Genomic DNA, 22,456 nt, shown 5'->3' with positions numbered 1-22,456 from the left:
CATACCTCTGCAGTTAAATTTGGCGGTGTCATAATGTCTTTCAGCACATCTGAAAGAAAAAAGTTAAAATTGCATGAAGCATTATTCTATCATTTAGTAGGGGGATAAACCTATTGTATACAAATTCCTTTCTACAAGTTCCTTTCTACAATCAAATACTACAACCATAAAGAAAAGAGTGAAGTACTACTGTTCAGGTGTTCTTCATGCCATATAGATAAATACAGGTACAAATAATTCTCGCCAACGGCTCTTTCAGCAAGTCATTCAAAATTGCAACAGGGCTGGAAAAAAAAAGATTTATGATCACTCCTCAAACTTGTAGCCATTGCAGTGTCTCTGCAGTCAACTGACTGCAATTCAGGCTCTTGGCAACTGATGCACATTTTCAAGGATTGCAACATCACACAGTCACATGATCATCCTCTACCACCTTCACAGTTTCTGACAAGCAGTCATTGGGGAAGCTGACAGGAAGCCATAATTCGCAGTCACCTGATATAGCGCTACGGGCTGTAGGCAATTCGTTTAATCCCAATTACAGGTAGTCTTTGACTTACGAGCACAATGGCACCCAGAATTTATGTTGCTAAGTGAGGAATTTGTTAAGTGAGCTTTGTCCCATTTTACAACTTTTCTTGACATATTTATTAAGCGAAACGCTGCAGTTTGTTCAAATAGAGACACAATTGTTAAGTGAATCTAGCTTCCACATTGACTTTCCTTGTCAGAAGTTCACAAAAGGGGATCACATGATCCCCAGGACACTGCAAATGTAATAAATATGAACCAGTCGTCCAGCATCTGAATGTAAATGATGTGACCATGGGGATGCTGCAATGGTCATAAGTGTGAAAAATGGTCATGTCACTTTTTTCAGTGCTGTTGTAACTTCAAATGGTCACTAAACGAAGTGTTGCAAGTCAAGAACTACCAGTAAATGCAGCTGGAACTAACACCATTAAGTAAGATGTAGTTGCTTGAAGTTTCACTTAATGACCACATTTCTTAGCAATGGATTAGTCTCAATTACAGTGGGTAAAAGAGGAATACTTGTACATTTGAAAACATTACAGCTATGTATAGAATTGTTTCTCTTGTTTGTGGCATTAGTGTGACAATCACTATACACCTAAGTCCTAATAAATTTCTACTTTAAGTAATAAAATTACAGAGCACATAAATCTGAAAACAATAGAAAATGTGATTATAGGAAAGATGATTAACTCAAATAAAATGTGAGTTCATATCACCGTTCAGATATAATATTCCTCGACAAATTTGGAACTAAATATACATTTCCTTTCCTAATAACTCTCTTCTACAAACAAATAAAAGCAACTCCTACCTAAATAACATTGAACTGAGTAGCGAAGCAGGTAATATAATAATGCCCCTTATTCCTCTTAAACATCAAACCTAGATTTCAATATGAATATATTGAATCTTTTTTAAAAATTACACTAAGAAAATCAATATTAAAATATTTTTATACCTGCTTTTCCTAATAAGGATCATTAGGAATTAAACTCCAAATTCTTAATTACTTTACAGAATAAAGTAGAATCTCAACTTATGAGTTACTAATGCTTCAATTCTCTTTTTACTCATTATGAAATCATTCACTTGCTAAAACTAAAACAAGCTTAGGTGATATATCATTGTTTCATAGGGTTCCTGTTAAAGAACCAGGATGTACAAGTGAGGCAGGCAGTGCACGAAACCACATCCCAGCCCACAGAAAAACTGCCCTCCACAGAACTGGTCCCGGGCATCCAAAAGGTTGGAGTCCACTGCTCTAATGCATTTTAATATATTTAAGGCCAGTAACTATAGAATCTACGTAAAAAAAACATACTTACAGATTGTATATCTTGTAATGGTTTTTATGTTTTGAATCCAGAAACCTTGAAAGAAAAGTGATACATTAAACTCATTTTGATATTTTTTAAAAAATTAAATAAAATATGTTTGAGAGCAATTTGATCAAATAATATTTTATGGATATAACACACCAACTACTGCTTTTCTCATAGATAGATAGATAGATAGATAGATAGATAGATAGATAGATAGATAGATAGATAGATATAGATATGTATACGCACATGCATGTATATGTATATGTATTCGTATTCAGCTCTGTTCAGGTATTTTCCCACGTCTAATATTATAGTTGTGCCTTTAAAGTTGTAGCAACGTTTCGGCAGAATCTCATCTGCCATCATCAGGCTTCTGTATTGTGTTCGTCTGTGAGTCAGACTTTCACACCCATTTCAGTTTTAAATTTGGGGCTAGCCTACGCTGTGCCAGAATGGTTTTTTCTTCATCCTGATTGGTTGGGAGTCTTGGCCTGTGTTTATTGGTCTTGGAGTTTGCTGTGTTCTGCTTGATTGGTGTTTCTAATATCTTCTGTCTGTTTTGTAGCTTTTTTTGTCTTGATTGGCTGGCAACATTGTGTTTCCTGTACTGGAGGCTTTTAGTGCAGCTTGGCTCTGAGTAAACGGCTGGCTATCATTTATTAGGAAACTAGGTTTCATCTGGGTGCCTGGTTGGGGTATGTTTGAGCTGGAGGTATCAGGGGGAGTCTTGTTTGTGCCCAGGTGTTTACCCGGCTTGTGGTGTGGAGATTTTTTTTGTTTGAGAGTGCAGGCTTCCAGATAATTGACAATCTGGTGGAGTCATCTCTTCTATTCATGCTTTCAGGTCTTTTTTCAATCTCTGTGGCTTCTCTGATAATTCTGTAGCTGGGGTTTTCTATAGTGGTTAGGGTTTTGGTGCCATTGAAGTCGATGCTATGACCTGTGGCTTTCATGTGTTGGACTAGTGAGGAAGTGTGTTCCAGCTTTTTTACTGCATTTTTGTGTTCATCCAGGCGGGTACTTATTCTTCTATTGGTCTGTCCAATGTATGTGGCCAGGCATGATGCACAGGGGACTTCATATATGCCTTGGTTTTCCAGGTCAATTTTATCTTTGGGGTTTCTAAGGATGGCTGCTATTTTTTTGTCTGTTTTGAAGGCAGTCTTGATGTGATGCCTGTGTAGTATCTTACTGATTTTGTCTGTAGTACCTCTTATGTAGGGCAGGACAGCCACAGGTCATAGCATCGACTTCAATGGCACCAAAACCCTAGCCACTATAGGAAACCCCAGCTACAGAATTATCAGAGAAGCCATAGAGATTGAAAAAAGACCTGAAAGCATGAATAGAAGAGATGACTCCATCTGACTGTCAATTATCTGGAAGCCTGCACTCTCAAACAAAAAAATCTCCACACCACAAACCAGGAAAACACCTGGGCACAAACTAACTCCCCCTGATACCTCCAGCTCAAACACACCCCAACCAGGCACCCAGATGAAACCTAGCTTCTTAATAAATGATAGCCATCCATTTACTTGGAGCCAAGCCGCATTAAAAGCCTCCAGTACAGGAAACACAATGTTGCCAGCCAATCAAGACAAAAAAAGCTACAAAACAGACAGAAGATATTAGAAACACCAATCAAGCAGAACACAGCAAACTCCAAGACCAATAAACACAGACCAAGACTCCCAACCAATCAGGATGAAGAAAAAACTATTCTGGCACAGCGTAAGCTAGCCCCAAATTTAAAACTGAAACGGCTGTGAAAGTCTGACTCACAGATGAACACTATACAGAAGCCTGATGATGGCAGATGAGATTCTGCCGAAACGTTGCTACAACTTTAAAAGCACAACTATAATGACGTGGGCAAATACCCGAACAAAGCTGAATACCATATATACATACATACATATTATTCCTGTTACTGAACTAAAGAAAGTTGAATTTCTAGCACCATCTACACTGAAATTTAATTTTAACTTTTATACAATCTGTCCGAAATAAAAATAAATGCAACTCTACTTCACAATTGAAAACAAAGCAGAGCCAGTTTCAAATTTGTCTGATTTCAGTAGAATAAACCCCAATGTCAAACAATCAGGTTTTTAAACAAAGATGTGGTTCTATGCATTTTAATTACATCCACAATAAAGAATGTGCAGTAGTAATTTTCTTTCACTATTCTAGAAAATCCCAATATTCAACAATTATAGTTAAATTTTACTCATGTGCTGTGTGGTTATTGGTATGTCAACAATTGAAATAATTCCTTCAAATGCTGGGGCATTGCACCATTTATCAAAAACCACTCATAAAATTTATCACACATATTTAGACAAGTGTGATTATTTCTTGCATAATCATAATCTAACTTCATCAATCAATATTTCTCAAACTGAAAAAAGTTTAGCAGAACCAGTTCTTAACACATCAAACATCAATGAGATTTAATAGAGGTTAAATAACTGAGAGTTTAAAAGGGGATCTAAGTTTCTTAGGGCAAAGATGTCAGTTATCTAAATAATCAACAGCTTCAAAACTGAAAAGTCCAAGGCAACAATCTGTAAGCTATGAGAAAGGCAGGACAAAGCAGCACCAGATTTAAGCTGTAGTTTGGATAAGAAAAGACTATATGCTAATGATGGTAGAGAAGATCAACTGTTTATATTGGCTTCATCTTGGTACAGAATAAAGATTCCTATCTAGTCTTGTTGAGTAGACTGTCTGGGAAGCTTTTGCTGAGTTCTAGCTTGGACACCTAACAAAATCTGTATGCTATGATAAATCATCAACTCAGGATTTCAAATCTATTTATGAATTATTGTTTACTTATAAGTAATTCAATCTACATTGTTAGTATTAAAGTATCTGTTTAATTGTGGCTTCAATGGTATTTAACTACTTAGATGAACTGATTAAGCTTTATGCATCAGCACATTGCAACTGCACACTTGAAACAGAATTAATGGTTTAGCGTTATTGCAAAAATGGACAGATATTTGTTATACATGCCAGCTCATAAATTATGATTATTTCACCCCTAAATCCCAGAGAAAAAATGTATAAAAATGTATTCTTATAGCGATGTACTGAAATACATCCAAATCCTGTGTCCTTCATAAAGCTTCAATTTTAGAGTAAATGCGGTTTTTTATAGAATTATTTTACTCATTTTATCTTGAGATAAAGAATCAGAATGCTATTCCTCAAATTCTAGATCTCCTTGTCCAAAATATGCCATACTATTAGTACATGATATATGATCATTAATATTTTTAAAGTCCTTTTTTCTGAATAATTTACTATCATAGCAAGTTAACCATGATTCTTTTAAAAGCACGTTTTAACAAATATATATTGTAGTAATATCAAGCTGAATTGTAAAATATTTTAGATTTGTATTTAGTTAATATATTTGTCGTTAAACAGATTACTTTTAAAATCTAACTTGGTTAAAAATTGCATTACAGTGTAATAAAAGTTTTATTCACTTTGGGTATATACAAATTAAACTAATCAGTATATATAATCTGAGAAGTAGTAATATATAGATATAGATTAACAGAGTTGGAAGGGACCTTGTAGGTCATCTAGTCCAACCCTGCCGCCCAAGCAGGGGAGCTACACCATTTCTGACAATATACTGAAGTTTCTTTTTTCAAGTATTCATGCAACTGAAATACCTCCAGATTTGATCTATCCATGAAATGTATTTGCACAGAACAATTCTCAAATCATAACTGATTCTTGTTCCTTTGACAACTTACTACCCTCTTCATAGTCTATTAAGCTTCATTGTCAAGTTTCTGGATGAGAAAATGAATCAACAGAAAGCCAGTAAGTCAAAACCACAAATGTAACCACTGTTTAACAGTTCCAACATTAAAGTACTTATTTCAAGATTCTTTTGTTTGCTCTAATACCTATTTTTAAAGTATTTCAATTAATAAGACGAATCAGGTCTTTGGAAGAAAGGCACCCTATTCTTCAGTTTTGCTTTTTAAAGAATTGTTTTATCCTTTTTTAAATCTCTGAATGCAACTGGATGCAACTAAAATACCAAAATTCTTCCATTCTCTGTAACATTTCCTACCAGAAATAGTATTGATTGATTCTGCACATGGAGCAGATTGAGTTTCTTTGTACAAGAAAACATTTTATCATTACTATTATAATGATACTATTAATGATGAGTGGAACTAGTCAGAGTGAAACTTTTACTCTCAAATTTAAATCAAATATAAACTGTTGGACCTCCAAAAATCAAAGATATCAAAGATTTCAAGGCTTCCTGTTTCAAAATATGCATACAATGTATGATGTATGTATATTATATAGGGTATAAGGAATGTTGTTATCCGTTTAATATGAATGCAATTTGTCTCGTAATTACAGTATTTTTATTTTTTCCTTTTGAATTTTTTTGTTTTCTCTTTTTTAATCTGTTTTATTAAATAATTGATGATTACATGTCATTAAGTTACTGTCAACTCTTAGTGAACACATGGAAATTTTTTGAGGATTTAATAAAGAAAGCAAAAACTTCTGATCTCAACAGAAAGATAATCACTTTGTCATAGTTTCTTCTTGAAGACAGTTAAAATAAGACAACTGGAATTGCACTGGGTACTAGTTTTACTACAAAAGTAATCAGTCTGAACACTAAGGCAGGATAAAAATGGTAAGAGATTGATTTATGTAGTATTTAAAAAGCCATCTGAATTGAGATCATGTTTATTCTCCAAGTTAGAACCGATAATACTTGAGGCAAGTTTAGAGAAGTTTAGGAATCATTGTAGACATATCTACCATAAAAACAGTTGTTTTTATAGCTATCCCAGGCTGAGTACATATTTATGCCAAACTGTGGCATGACCCATAGTTTGAGGGGAAAGGCACCTTGAAAAGCTACAAAACAATTGTGCTGTGCTTTTTAGAGGAAGTGACAGCCTTAATACTATGAGGGGGTTTTCACTTCACCTCTCTGAAAGCTTTAAATTAAATATGCGGTTCAAGGATCTCAGCCTCCAAATTATAACTGTGACATAAAGAACTGTGTCTATATAAAACTATTCAGTCCTATAAATCATATGCAATAAAGAAGATACTAGGTCTGAGGGAACAAAAGATTCTTTTATTGTTTGGCAGTTTTAACTCGAAGTACTACTTATTTTTGTTTCTCTTTTAAAATAATCCTATTTTTACCACCCTGCACCATACATATGTACTCTAATTGATGATAAAACTTGTATGATAGCAACATTAAGTAACAGTTATGGTATTATAAAAAAATTAAACATCAAATTGTTTTGGAGAAGTTTCCGTTCTCACACTCAAATGAGTTTTCTAAGCTCAGTTTAAAAATAAATTATTTTTTTAAAAAATAAACAAAGGAAGCAGCAACAATAAAGGAAAAGTTTTCAAAAAGAAAATGTATTTACTATATCTGTGGCCTGGTATTGGAGGAATATGTTCACAGATAGTGACAAATTAAAATGGGATTGTTACACTTAACATCCTGATAGTAAAAGAGAAAAATATTATTTGAAGCAACCAAATTCATTCACCACTTTTGTGCCGTTGTGCTTTTATGGAAACTTTTGTCAAACTTTTTGCAAGGTAGTAAAATAATTTCAGGTCAATTCTCATAGGTGGGATGGTAAGATTTTTTGTAACAATGATCTGCCTTCCACATATAATCATCTCCCCAGTGATCTACCAGTTTTTCCACAGCTTCCTCTGCTTCAATAACATCCCAAGGGAAGATATTATGAAATGGCCTTTTCAGATTTTGAACCTCGGGCAGCCAAGGAGGCTTTAGAATTATGGAGGGTTAACAATTATGCATGGGGGGTGGGGAGAGGAGACCAACAGCACTCAGTACTATAGCCAATGTGAAAGTAACAGAGGGGAAACTATCTTTCAGTAAGAAATAACTGAAATTTGATAGGAGTTTTTATTGTACTACTCAATAAGCAATAATTGGAATATTTAATTCCTCTATTATAAATTTCATAGGCAAAAATTTTCAAACTAAGCAGTCAGGCTAACAAACACGTTCAACCTACTGAGAGATCAATACCATATAGTTCTACAAAATCATCATGTGAAAGAACAATTCTACTGTTGATGTTTGAAAAGTAGAAAGTTTATTAAAACTTATTTTTAGTTTAGCCAGGAATAAGCTAACTGTTTGACAGCTGAAAGGCCATTTCCACAAGAATTAATGACTTCAATGGATGAGATAGTGATGCAATTACTGAGAGGCATGGATGGGGGAATATTTTTTTATATATATATTAAATTTTACATATATTAAATTCAAAGCTTAGTACTTTCTTGGCTCAACTGAATACTTTTGCAAAACAGAATCCAAATTTTCAAAATACTTTTATTCTCTTATCAATTCTTATATGCTGGCATCACTAGTTAAATTTCATTCATTCATTCAATTCAGAATGGTAAACATACTGACAAACAACAAAATATTAAGCTTGTCATTGAGACAAGACATTGAAAATACATTCTTACCTTACAACGTCATCAATATTGTTTCTGTACACTCCTTCAAGTCGTTCTGCCGGAAAACCCATTGCAATGATATTTGGATAAATATCTGAATATTCATGTTAAAGGAAATGTTTACAAATTTTTACAAAATTGCAGACTAATTGTTGTAAATACTTCACGTATTCAATTACATAATTTGAATTTTTAAAAATTGATCAGCTACACTAAGCAATGCTTCCTTAAAACTGGCTTATCACTTAATTAGTTGTCCAACTTAAAAGAAACAGCAACTAAAGGGACTATTACAGCTAATCCTCACTAAACAACCACAATTGAGCCCAGAATTTTAGTCATAACTTGTTGCAGTCATTAAGTGGGTCACCATGACTTGAGTTTACAACTATCTATAAAATAATTTCGCCACAATCATCAAACAAACCACATGATCACTAAGCAAATTAATTCTTACAAATGAACATTTTTTGCCAGAAACCACAGAATACTATAACTGGTCATAAATGCAAGCCAGCTGCCAAGCACCTGAAATGTGACCATAGAATCACAGGGATGATGTGTGTGCATGACAGTCATAACTTTGAGGACAGATCATACATAACTTTTGGGGGAACCCATCATAACTTTAAACAGTTGTTAAGCAAGTAGTACATTTAACAAAAACTGTCTTCCCACGTAACTTCACTCTTTCAGCAATATGATATAGAATTATAAAAAATCTTTTCCAAAGAATCTAATAAAATCATTGCGTTCATTATGTACATTAGTGCTTAGTTTAAATATATGTACTTAAGGTCAAACAGTATTATTGCATCATGACTGCATCATGAATACACAAGTATAACCTTTGTCTAAACTTAGGAACCAGGTAAGACATTCATAACCATGTACATCACCAGAGATAACTACTATGCCCAACTAACCATTAAATAGCAGCTACTTCCACAAACCACAACTTAGTACTGGAAAACTAATATAACAAAACAGCCTTTCAGAATGTAACCTGTTTGTAAGTAGAGGCATGTCTGTATTACAATATACTATATTTGATAGCTAGCAACTGCCATAACAGGAAGACATCATGATTATTATAAAGGTAGGATAACAGGCAAGAGGTTGAAAGAATAGAACAACTTTATTGTCACTTTGCCTGTACATTAATTGGAATACATTAAAAATGAAATTTCGTTGCATACAGCTCTCAAACGGCCACCACATCCAATACACACTACATAAATATGACTAAATAAATACAAAATTATGTATATACCCACATATGTATATATACCCAAATATGTTAACAGTGAAAGGATTTCAAGGAACAAGTATTCTCCATATAATTCATTTAGTTGTCATCACTGACTCCCAGTGAAGCAAAAGAAACACATCATGGACAAAATAATGGATCTTTTCTCTTGACCCTATTTTTTTTCTCACTGAAGTTTTTTACCTTACTAGATTTGTTTAATTTAAATGTAAGTAGAAAAGCACAGGTTTTCTTTCCCATGGTTGCTGTGCTTTTGCCTCCTTTCTGAAAGGAGGAAATAGCCCAATGAGACCATGTTGCTATCATATCGTTGAATAAGGATTAATGAAAAAGGAAACTATTTAATCTTCAAATGTTGTGGCTGAAGATTTCTCAAGTGCCTTAACTCTTTTGTTCGAATTACACAATGGAAGAAGTCTACAGAAAATACTACTCTTAATTACCCATGAAAAGTCACCAATTTATGGCCAATTTTGCTGAAAAAAATTACACACACACACACACACACACACACACACACACACACAGTATAAATTTATTGTTTCCTAAGGCCAGCCCTGGATTACAGATTCCCCCAAAAAGCATGTAAACTGGATAAAGAATGAGGAACAAGGTATTTTTTTCTTTAATTATTTTGTACTATTCATAAAAACGAAAGTTGTAGAAGACTTGCTTTAACACAGAATTGTAACATCCATCCTTACCTTTAAAATTTAGGTACAAACACAAAGAAAAAGATAAATTTAATTATACATACATAGAATGTATGTAAAATTATACATACATAAATATATAGAATTCTCTTATTTGCCCAATGCTATTTTCTTTCAAGTGGAAAATAACCAAAAGAAAAAGTGCTACAAATTTCTGGCTAGCAACACAAGTGTCTAATAATAGATGAAAAAAAAAACACAATCAAATAACTAAAATTCAGCTAGGTAAGCTTGCATCAATTAACCAAGAACATTAAAAGTTATAAACAGGTTTTTAAACAGCAATTTAAAAACTATGATAAGAGTGAGAAAGCATCATAAGTCATGATAACCAATGGTCAAGGCAAAAACAAAATAGGTGAAGTATATTCAAATCAAAGCAGATTTAATGAGTTCACTATAGATTCCATCAGTGTTAGCTGGGTTCTCAGAACCATTAGCACTCATATATGACAAATCATGCAAAATTGAAAATCCTAAAATATTCAAACACAGAATGCTTGAATTGAAAAAAAAAGAGAGAGAAAAGGAAATAAGCAAGAAAAAAAGCTAAAATATTTTTGAACCGTTTACGCTTAGCCATTTATTGGATTATTTATTAGATTTGTATGGCTGGCTAACTCTATGTACACCATAAGATAAATACATGTTAATCAAGAGAACTAAAAAAGCATAATTACTTGATCTAAAACAATATAGTTAGTCCTCAATTTTCTACCATAATTGGGACATTGGCAAAAAAAAAAAAAGCTGATTTGTTTTGGCCATTCCTGTGCCAAACAGCTAACGTTTTTTTAAAAAGAAAAAAAAATACGAGAAGCAATCCACATTAAAATCCCATCTTCCTGCCTCCGTGAGAATCCAAAGAATTTAACTCTGCCCTTTTTTTTCCTCTGAGTTCTTGTTAAACGCGTCTCTCTGGAGCTAACACTGAGTTAAAACTGGGACACAGTCAAGAGAGGCAGGGCTACAAAGTTTAAAAGGACAGTCTCTGGGCAGAAAGGTGGAGTTAACCCATTTTTTGGATTCTCTGCTCAGCACATTGGAGAAGAACTAAAAAAGCATGATTACTTTATCTAAAACAATATAGTTAGTCCTCAATTTTCGACCATAATTGGGACCAAAACGCCTGTTGCTAAGTGTTAAGTTAGTTGTACCTGAATTTATGACCTTTTGGCTGTGGTCATTAAGCAAATCATGTGGTCACTAAACAAATCTGTCTTCTCCTACTAACTTTACTTATTGGAAGCCCCTGGGAAAGTTGAAATGGCGATGTTGTGACCCTCAGTCTCTGCAACCATCATAGATACACATGCTGGTTGCCAAGAGCTTGAAGGTTAATCACATGACCATGGGGATATTGCAATAGTTGTAAGCACAAGAGTTGGCTATGTCATCTTTTCAGCACTACTCCAACTTTACTACTGTAAACAGTAATTAAATGAATGAGTGTAAGTCAAGGACCACCAATCTATAGTTTCTAATAAATTGTGGCAACATGTTTCTCCTTTTCTCTACAGTGACTCAATAAGGAAGATGTCCTATTTTTTACATAGAGTAATTCTGCAAAATCTTCTACTTAGTCTTCAGCATGATACCATAAGACTCAACTGCAATTTTTTAAAAAGAAAACATGAATCCAAAAGGGATATTTAGCAATGCATTACAAATCCTTAAAATTGTTAGCTGTGATTTTGGCTGTAGAATATGACAATACAATAAACAAAGGCAAAACTCTTCCAAAATGAAGACTATGCGAATTGTATTTAAGTGGACAATTGGGTGTATTAGAGTTTTTCTTAGAAATGTAACCAGCTGCACTTCTATGGAAAATGTAGCAGTAAAATTAAATAAAAGTTGAATTATGTAATGAACATGCTGTCACAAAGGACCAATGCCCTCAGAAATTACACTAAGTGGAACACTGTTCAAAATATTTAGTACTATCTGAAAAGGTTTAAAACCATTTTGTACCTTTGCATTCAATATTGATAAAAATCTATTTTTTGTTTCCGAATATAAGAATTTAGATGGAAAACGTTCACAACATAGAAGCAGCTCAGTTACATGAGAACAAAGAGACATCTAGTTCAACATCTTGTTTCTAACATGGCCAAACAGATGCTTCCAGAAACCTTCATGCCCTGCTTGCAGGCTAACAGCCTTTTTCCTGATTACCAGCTGTTAGCAATCATAGAAGTTCCATTTAGTAATCATAGTTATTCAGTGCTGACAAATTTCTCCTTCTTAAATTTGTCTTATCTAAGTCAGTGGACACTCATCAAAAAGGAAGACTGAAATTTTATCACAACAAAATATTTTATGAGCCAAATATATTCAGCATATTCAGAATGATAACATTGGAAAATGCTTTCAACAAAGGGAAACAGATTTAGACTCAAAATTAGAGGAAAAAAAGCTTGCTAGATTAGGGAGACTGAAAATGTATGGATGTAAATTATATATCGCCACATTCGCATTTTGGATTAGCTTAACAGTATTTTCAGCATAAAACAAAGCACAGAAACTGGACAAATATTGCTGATTTAGAAATCAGGAATATTTTGGAATTACAATTTCAGCAAAATCCTTTGTATGTTCACTTCCATCAAAGCTGGTGGGAAATTGAAACCTGACTACAGGTAGTCCTCAACTCACAATCACAACTGACCCCAAAATTTATGTTACTATGGTGAGAAATTTGTTAATTGAATTTTGCCTCGTTTTATGACTTTTCTTGCCAGATTTGTTAAGTGAATCACTGCAGTTGTTAAAGTTGGTAACACGGTGGATTAAGTGAATTTGGCTTTCCCGTTGACTTTGCTTGTCAGAATGTAAGTCACATGACCATGGGAATGCTGCAACAGTTGTGTGAAAAATGGTCTTAAGTCATTATTTCAGTACTTGATATGTGATAATTTCTTTCCATTCTGAGGTGGAAATAAAAAAAATGTATACATTTTACCAGGCTTGACACTTTTTAAAAAAACACCTCTACTCGTCAGCCAAGGGAGGAGCAAAATAAAAATTTCAACTATATATATGCAACACAACCTCTTCCATTTTGTGTACTCACTCAGTTGCACTTTCAGCATACATACAAAAGCACACATGCAAGCAAAATATGTCTCATCACCTAAAGTTGTCAATCCCTGATATAATTTTTATATTATTATAAGTTTGGTCAGTTTGGACTAATGGTTAAGGCATCAGGCTAGAAAGCAGGAGACCGTGAGTGCAAATCCCACCTAGCCCTGAAAGCGTGCTGGTTGGCTTTGGGTCACTCAGGGTTGCTGCTGTGGGAAAAATAGGAGAAGGAAGATGTGTTGGGGGAATATGTTTGCAGGCTTCAGTTTTTTCTAATAATAAAAGTGGGATACAATAAAAGAAATAAAAGTTGAATTACATGCACAAGACTCTCATTTTAATTTCAAAACTGTAATCATGTGCCAAGAATAACAACTACCCTAAAGTAACCCAACAAGTTCTGTGGTTGAATGGAAATTGGAATCTGCATCTCCACAGCATCCGTCTGAATTCATAGCTTTGAAAACCAAGAACATTCTGGAGATAGTGTGCTCTTGCTTGGTGCAAAGACAGATTTTGGAAAAACATAAACACAATCTAGCATGGAAATAACCTAAATATATTCTCTTTTTTCAACAGAATGTAATGAAATATACATATAAGTTTATGAGCAAATGAAGCAAGTTATGCTGCATAAAAATTATATTGGGTTCTCAGGCAATACTCTTTAAAAGCTTTTTTTAATATATGTATTTAACTTCTGCTGTTGGACAGTATGCACTAAAATTTGTAACAATAGTATGTGAAGGGTCATCCATTCTAAATTTCACATGGATTGAAATATTTTTGAAAATGGATGGCTTGTTTATAAGTAATGCAATCCATTTCGGAAGATACTAAAGCTGATTTCCTCAAGAATTGTAGTGAAAACATAAGGCATGAGCTTCCTTTTTTCTCCAGTGTCTATTCTTCCGATATCCCTTGTTGTGAAAACAATCAAAAGGGTTCATAAAGTTTCCGAATTAAAAGTCACAGCATAAAGTTGATACCCCAGGATAAAACTCCCCAGGATAAAAATGTGGTAAGACACAAACATATAGAATGCCTGTTTAGAAGTGTTTAAACTCTCTTAACCCTTGAGATTTCTAGAGTCTCCCCAATTAAACTTCTGTAATCAAAACTGCTTGACTTCTAAATCACTCCAATGTAACAGCACACCTTTCATTCACTGAAATCTATCACTCTCATCTCTGATCACAAGAGGGTTTTACATAAATGGAGAAAAAGAAATTCTGCTACACTGCTTTTCACATTCTGCAGAAGCCAGTTAAAATGTACTCAATCCTAAGGCCCAGAATTATACACAGCTAAATTCAGGCATATCTCCAGAATAGCGAACATCTTGTTGAATTTATCCCATTCTGCCAATTCCACTGATTTGAGTCAAATCAGATTTACATTTCTAGAAATTAGCTATCCATTTTTTATTCCAAGATTAATAGAAATAAAGTTCTTAACAAACCAATATAACCCTGCACAAAGGTGCTGACACATTAACATGCAAGCATTTTCGGCACCAGATGAAAAGAAAATGTGAAAATAATTTTTTATATACTAAGGTAGTGTGTTTTCCATACAAATCCAGAAATGTAATGGGAAGGGGGTGGGAGAAGAGTTTTTATAGAAAAATATGTGACCTGAGATTACAACCTGATTCATTCTTAGTCAAATGGCTATAAAGTAGTTATTAAAACCCAATGATTTATATGAATAAAACACTATAAGGTATGAGTAGATGGCCTTCACAGAATGATGAAATGAGGGGAACTCTTCTTTGGGTCTGAATGCTTGTGGCTGCTCCTTGGGGTACTATTTGTTTGCTATTGTTTATTATAGTTTTATTGTTATTGTGTTTGATTGACTGGCAAGCTGTGTCTCTATTGGAATGAGCAGCAAATTAACTAGTAAATAAATCAAATATTGCAATAGCATATTAGGAATACAGAACTATAGTATTCCTCTGTAGGAACTGTGTCAATGAAGATTCAACTTTCAAAGAAACTTATGACCAGTGTTGCTGACCATAAAATCAGCAGCAACATTGATTTTACAACAGAATTAAGAAGCTTCCAGCTGGAAAATTATAGTTAAAATGGCACTGTATTTCTTACTTTAAAAGGGGAAGCAAATTTGGTAGCAGGACAAGAGAAAACAAAGAAGAAACAAATCACCTCTCATTAGCATCTTTGCTGAAGGAACACATGAAGTAAAGGTACAGTAACCATTTAGTATTCCATAGTCAGCAGGAACAAAGTCTAAGAATGCTTATATCATATTTGTTGAATATGTTATTTTAAATTAATTATAATTTATGCCCTTCTATATATTTGTTTTATAAAATACAGATAACAATGGGTTTGGCTTGAGATTATAGCTGTGGAAATCTGCCTGTGTAATGTAATTTCCCTTTCCTCCCATTGTACCCCAAAATGTGCTGAAGAGAACACACTTCTGTCAAATTTGTCTCCTTACATGGACAGATATAATTGTACCCCTGCAAACAGGAAAGTTTCATTATTTGCGTGAATTGGGATTTAGCAGAGACTTCTTGTTAAAAGAAGGGGTGTGAGTAATTTCCTTATCCAGCAGTTGGAAGGACAACCATGTGGAAGATTCCCCAAGCCTTCAGAAAGCTGGGACAGAACTCAAAAACAAGCATTGCCGTATCTCTAATCAAACTTGACCACAATTCTGAAATCAATGCATCATTGAATGATGTTCATCTTATTGCAACCAATTCAGGTAGATGGAATAAGCGGCTAAAACCCTGAATGTCTAGAACAACTTCCATATCATTAATTTTTGAAACGATGTCAATTCAAGTGTCACCCCATATATAATATTTTACTTTTAGCATACTATATTTATATTTACAGAGAATTTATTTTATTTCAGGTACTATGGAGAAAGCTAGTCTAAATATTTAGACACCAAAGAAGCTTCTACGGAATAGAACGCTAGCATATGTACTAATATAATACACACCCACAAGCAAATATACACTATTGGATTTTTTCCACACAGAACTGAAGATTGGCATTATAATATTTCATTTCCAGTGAAAAGTCTATTTCTATCTTGGAATGTTTCTGAACCACAATGCCCACAATTAACAATCAAGAAATCAATGCATCAATATGAGCTGTCACATATATTAAGCAGCAGATACCAAGCACTCCCCTATTCATGCATCAAATTTCAACATACAATTGTCAAAAATTGTTGATATTTTCTTGCCACACTGAGGGCAGAAAACACATGAACTATAAGCACAACTCCTCCCTAGTGTTTGTAATATTGTTGCTCTGCTCACCGAAGCCTCAACCAGCACATAACCCAAACAATGATAGCATTGCCCACCAGAATTACACATTTACTTTTTTGAAAATATATTGCATTGTAGATTATAAAACAATGACAAATCGTGTTTGTTGTTGTAAGGAATACTATATAGATGTGTCCCTAGGTCCTTAGGAACTAAATTTACTGGTAATTTAAGTGAGACTTTACTTTTTATTCTAAACAAAATTAACCCTACTTATCTGTATTTTCATCTATACACCATATGGGAGCAAACTCATTTATACTTATAAAAATAAATATATAAGCAATCAGGATACACATTCACCCACACTTCTGCAAATACAAGCACTCATATTTCCAGTTAGAAAAAAAGACTTGACTCTGCTCAAAATGTTAAGGAGCCCCTGGTACAACACAAGGCCATACAGACTTTAGGGAATGCTATCATAGGTATAAATAGGTCATCCCATGCTTCACATTCAACAATTTATATACACATTCATAATTATCTGAGAGAAGAGGCCAATTTCACCCTCTTTTATACTGCAATTAATTCATACCTTACTCTTAATAAACACAACATCTGGCTACTTGCTTATACTGCAACTTTTACTGTTCAAATTGGACGACGCTATAATTTAACTGTGGACTGTGTACATAAGCAAGTGCGTTAATTTTTAACTTAATGTTTAGTTTCCCCAACTTTATTGTGCATGTTCCAATTGCAATTTTTAAATACAAAACCATTTTTTTTACCTTAATAGGATAGTGTTTTACAGTATTTAGGGAACTAAGAATCCAATTATTTCATGAATGGAAAGATTAATCTATCCCAGAATGCATGCTAAATTGCATGATATTCCACACAAAGTATGAATTAACAAAATATTAGTAAAATATAAATCTATGCATAATTTCCTTGAAAAGTTACATGTTAAAAACACTCACATATCTTATATGACGATGTGTGCTTTCGCTTTTATTCACACATCATGGTTTATATCATCAGATGGCCTAATGAGGTTTTTGATTAAAATTTTTAGCCTATTCAACATGACTAATCAACAAAGTTTGTAGGAGCTGCAGTAAAAATGAACTAAAAATGAAAATTACTTCTCACTTCTCAGAACTAATATTCATTGAGTTAGAAATCTTTTTTCATTTAGCCTAACTGGCTTAATTACAATCACAAATACACTATAAATATTATTACACAGAAGTACTGTTCTTACAATAAATCAGTTTTCCTACCAGTAATATATGGGTCATTTAAAAATATACTAATTTAAAATCTTAATCTCTTATTTATATGGACATGTACATATCCATATCCATACTCATAAACCACTGCTAACTACGATAACTTAAAATTTACAAAAACTTTTCTCAACCATTCAGGACAATTTCATTATGCTGGAAACAAATAAATATCTAAATTAGATACAACTAAATTCTACTTAAATGGAGGTTTTCAGTTGAATTCTAAAGCATGTTTACTTTCAAATGAGTTTGTCCAAATTTTACAGGACTTGCTCTCTAATTACTAAATGACATGGTACTGCACTTAACATGGAATGTGACTTGATTTTAACTCTTTATCTTAATATTAATATATCATTTATTGTTTCATCCAATCATAAGAAATACAAAACTGTTTCAAGAGAAACTCAACCCTAATTCCAGGAAGAAAATAATGAAAGGGCTATAGCCAAAAGACAATAAAAAAAACTATCAAATATACTACGACCTCAAATCCATAATTGTTGAACGACTATGTGAAAGGCTTTTTGCTAGCCTAACATGATTTGCAGTATTCTAATACAGAAAATAAAAGGAACAATGGGAAATACAGCACATTTATGTATCAATTAATGTTATTAGCAAGAATATTTTCATCAAGTTTATGTACAGAAAGAATTCTTCCTTTTTTTTCCAGCAGAAATCTGGGCATGCTTATTTGAACATACCTTAGTGACAGCACACTAGGGATGCAATGTGCTGTAACTTCAGTCCCTAGTATCTCCAGCTAGGCCACTGAAAACCTCTACCTAAATCTCACAACTAACATTAATTGACATCTATCAATTGGCTGAGCTACATCAATCAATGAAATGACTCAGTATAAGGCAGCTTTCTAAATTTCGAATACAGAAACTTCAAACAAATGAACTTATTTCTTAATAGAGATGATTATGCTGTCATGTACTATAATATACAATCAATCAGCATGTATTTTAAATTATATGAAGTTTTGTTTTCTTAAATAAACACGTTTATACATATATGTATTTTAATTGTAGTACCCCTAACTTACAAAGAGAAGCAAACAGTAAGGAGTTAAACAAATTAGAATGAAATTTGGGCCTACAATTTGAACACTCAGCAATTACTGATATCTCAAAGAACTCACTGAAATGGAGGAAGATTCCTATAATTCTACAATTGCAATTAAATAATGGATGGCAACATAAAAATATATGCACTCATATACCTAACTAGAACCATGTCGTTTAATTTGTTCTATCTGAAGTTGCATTAATGAAACACTGCTAAATCAAAAAGGCGCCTTACCTCCCAATTAAGATAGTACTATATTTCCAAAGATTTCTATGCTATTATACAAGATACCATCAACTAATACTCCTACTAAAGCTATTTCTGCAGAAAGATAAAACTTGTCTTTCAGAATCTCTGTGCTTTAAAAGAGCCATCTCTATGCTTTAACATTTACAGTCATAACTCAAAATTATTGGATGGAGTATGCAAATGACCAACTTCCTAATTCTGGAGCTGTAGCTTCTACTATTAAAAATACAAATACTTAAATAACAATCATCTCTTTATAATTAAAATAATATGAATTGACACCAAGAACCAATATCCATTGCGCATTGGCCACACCTCCCAGAAACTATTTAAGTGAAAAGTAATTTCTTCTATAGTCATCAAAATTGTACTACATTAAGAAATTCAAAGCCTGAATGTTGTGTATGATTGATTCTTAATGTCTTTGAATGCACAAATATTGTAGTCCACAGTATATATTTAGAAGCACTTTCTTAAGCAAAACCACCTTTGCAGATAGGTTAGTTAGGTAAAATAGCAATTTTTCAAAATCTTATCTGAAGAATATCAAGTACTTACATTCATATAAGTACTATTCATATAAGTACTAACTACACAATCATATAAAAATGTGAATACTAGCTTTAATATTTACAACAATCTTTTGTGACATATTCACCACCATTTACAATCCATGATTGAGCCTGCTTTCTAACCAAACATAAGTACACTGGCTCAAGGTTGACTAAGCCTTCCATCCATCCGACCCAGATTGTTGGGGGCAATATGCTCATTCTGTAAACAGCTTGAGAGGGCTATAGTGAAGCAGCATGTAAGTTTAAGTGCTATTGCTACACTAAAACACCATTAGATTTTTCATCCACAGCCAACTTTCCAAATCCACTAACTCTGATGTGATACACACAGAACCTTTCTACATTAACTTTTTCCAGAACGAATGCAATGGGACTACTCAACTCTTTGTCACTATGAACTTAGCAACTTTAATACAAGTAACTGCCATAATCCACATAACTATTCCAGATCACAAGACCTACTACTACTTCCAAGGAGCATACCGAATATCACCTTCAAGTTTCTGATGCAACAGCTATATGGGCACGACTCATTTCCATTTCATCTCTACCTTTAATGCCGGGCCTAGGCCCACGTCTGCCAGATTCTTGCTTCTGCACGAGAAGAAAGGGAGGGAGAAGCCAGAAATCACAGCCATTTTTCTAAAAAAAAAAAATGGCACCTAATGGGGAAAGGGGCGGGAAGCACAAGATACAGCGACACTAGGCCTCCTGGGAGAATCGGGGTGCATTAGCGAGAAAGGGGGGGACCCCTCTTAACAGGGACCGTCCTCGGCCTCCAAAATACAAGGGATACAAGTCAGATCTAAATCGAAGCCATCCTCCTGGTATCGCCTTTTGTTCCTGCTGACGATTTCTTTGATGATGGCGGTCATGTCTGGGAGCCGGGAGCCGCTCAGGAACAGCGCGGAGAGGCACGGCGGCGGCTGCAGGGCGCAGATGGCTCGAAGCCTCGGCGGGGGAGGCTGCTCCCCGAACAGTCCCCGCCGCCGGTACGACCGACGGCTGCTAACCAAGCGGCTGCCGGGCAAGGGCGGCGCGGGGAGGCCGGCACCGTGGACAGGGCCTGCCCCCGATCGATCCAGCGGCGACTCCCGGGAAGGCCCCGCAGCAGCGGCCCCGACGGAAAGCGGGTGCGAGGAAGAAGGTCCTCCTGCAGGCTCCGCCACTGGCGCTGCTCCCCGCGGCAAGCAAGATCCCGAGAGCAGCGGCGGGGGCGGCGGCGGCGGCGGGGAGGAAGAAACGCGGCCCCGACTCCCTATAGCGCTTCTGCGGCTTTGGGACGAGAAAGAGGAAGCGCCGCCGCCGCCGCCGCCGCCGCCGCCTTCGGGCCGTTCCTTTCCCCCCTCAGTCAGGCAGCGGCGCTCCAGCTGCAGCGGTGACAGCAGTTCCGCGACTGGCAGCCCCCCTCCCCCGGCCCGCTCCGCACCCCGCGCGAACTGGGGGTGCGGGCGGGCGGGCTCCCTCGGATTCAAGGGGAGGCGGCCGGCTCGGGGCTGGGACTCTATGGCTCGACGCGACGGGCCGGCGGGCTCCCCTCGGAGAAAGCGCGGGGAAGACGGCTGGGCCTCAGGTGGCGGCGGCGTTGGTGGTAGCGGCGCGGCGGCCGCGCAGGACCAAGGCCGCCGCCGCCGCCGAACTCAGGTCCTGAGGAGAGCTCGAGGCTGGCGGCAGTCGCCGCGGGTCATGTTGCTCCGTCCGCCGGTGGTTCGGTTATCCGCGATCCGCTGAGGGGTTCGGGGGGCAGCCTCGCCGGTCGGTCGGTCGGTCGCCCGGCTGCCTTGCCAGCGCGCGCTTCACCCGCGCTTAAGCGCTCGCTTCCCGTTGGGGCTGCGGCTCCGAGTCTCCCAGCGCCAACCGCTCGAGGAGCTTCAAACTACCATCATGGCTGCAGCTTCCGAAGCGAGAAGGGAAGCAGGAGAGAGGAGGAGGGAGGGAGGAGAGGGAGCCCAGCACCGAAAGGAGGGGAGAGACAGACAGATAGACAGACGGCCCAGGCGGAGGAGGAGGAGGAGGAGGAGGAGGAGGCGTCCAGCCACTCCACCCTTCCTAGCTCCTTCCGCCGCCGCTGACGAAAAAAGTAGTCCCGCACCGCCACATCACCGCCTCTTCGGCTGCCGCGCCGGCCGATTCGCTGCTTTTGCCGGACGTCTCCCTTCTCTCTTCTGTCCCTCCTTCTTTGCCAAACCCTGCACGGGAAGCGCCCGACTCGTTCTTCGGGGAAAAGGCCAAGGCCCGAATTGGGATTAAAGAGGCGCGGAGGTGGAACGGGGTTTGGGGCGGGGGGAGGGAGGGTTGAGTGGGAAGAAAGGGGAGGAGCGTGCGCACGTTCTGAGTGGCGGAGGGATACGGCAAGCGATTGCCTCATCGACGTGACGGGCTAATTCCCTGTGGGAGTCACGTGACGCGCGCTGGGCGAAAGCGGGGAGGAGCGGGGGGGGGAAGAGAAGAAATCGCTTCCCTTCCCCCCCCCCTTTTTCCCGTTTTCCGAGCGGCCTTTCGGGCCTTCCTCCGTTCCTTCTCCCGCCT

At 36.4% G+C, this 22,456-nt stretch overlaps 1 protein-coding gene across 1 annotated transcript in view; it reads right to left on the bottom strand.

The window, feature by feature from the left end:
• The window catches only part of PTEN (phosphatase and tensin homolog), a 59,366-nt gene extending 37,125 nt beyond the window's left edge, over nucleotides 1-22,241 (bottom strand). Inside the window, exons 1-4 of the mRNA XM_026719926.2 lie at nucleotides 20,724-22,241; nucleotides 8,403-8,487; nucleotides 1,863-1,907; nucleotides 6-49 (exon numbers count right to left, since the gene is read on the bottom strand). Coding sequence (XP_026575711.1) covers nucleotides 6-49; nucleotides 1,863-1,907; nucleotides 8,403-8,487; nucleotides 20,724-20,802 — 253 coding nt within the window. The 5' untranslated portion in view covers nucleotides 20,803-22,241. The remainder of the gene's footprint in view (nucleotides 1-5; nucleotides 50-1,862; nucleotides 1,908-8,402; nucleotides 8,488-20,723) is intronic.
• Nucleotides 22,242-22,456: the final 215 nt, after the last annotated feature.

The sequence above is a fragment of the Pseudonaja textilis genome, chromosome 4 (genome assembly GCF_049901715.1).
Source record: "Pseudonaja textilis isolate UNSWEBS1 chromosome 4, rPseTex1.2, whole genome shotgun sequence".
Taxonomy (NCBI): Eukaryota; Metazoa; Chordata; class Lepidosauria; order Squamata; family Elapidae; genus Pseudonaja; species Pseudonaja textilis.
Note: the sequence above shows the minus strand (reverse complement) of the source record. Positions and strands in the feature narration are given on the sequence as shown.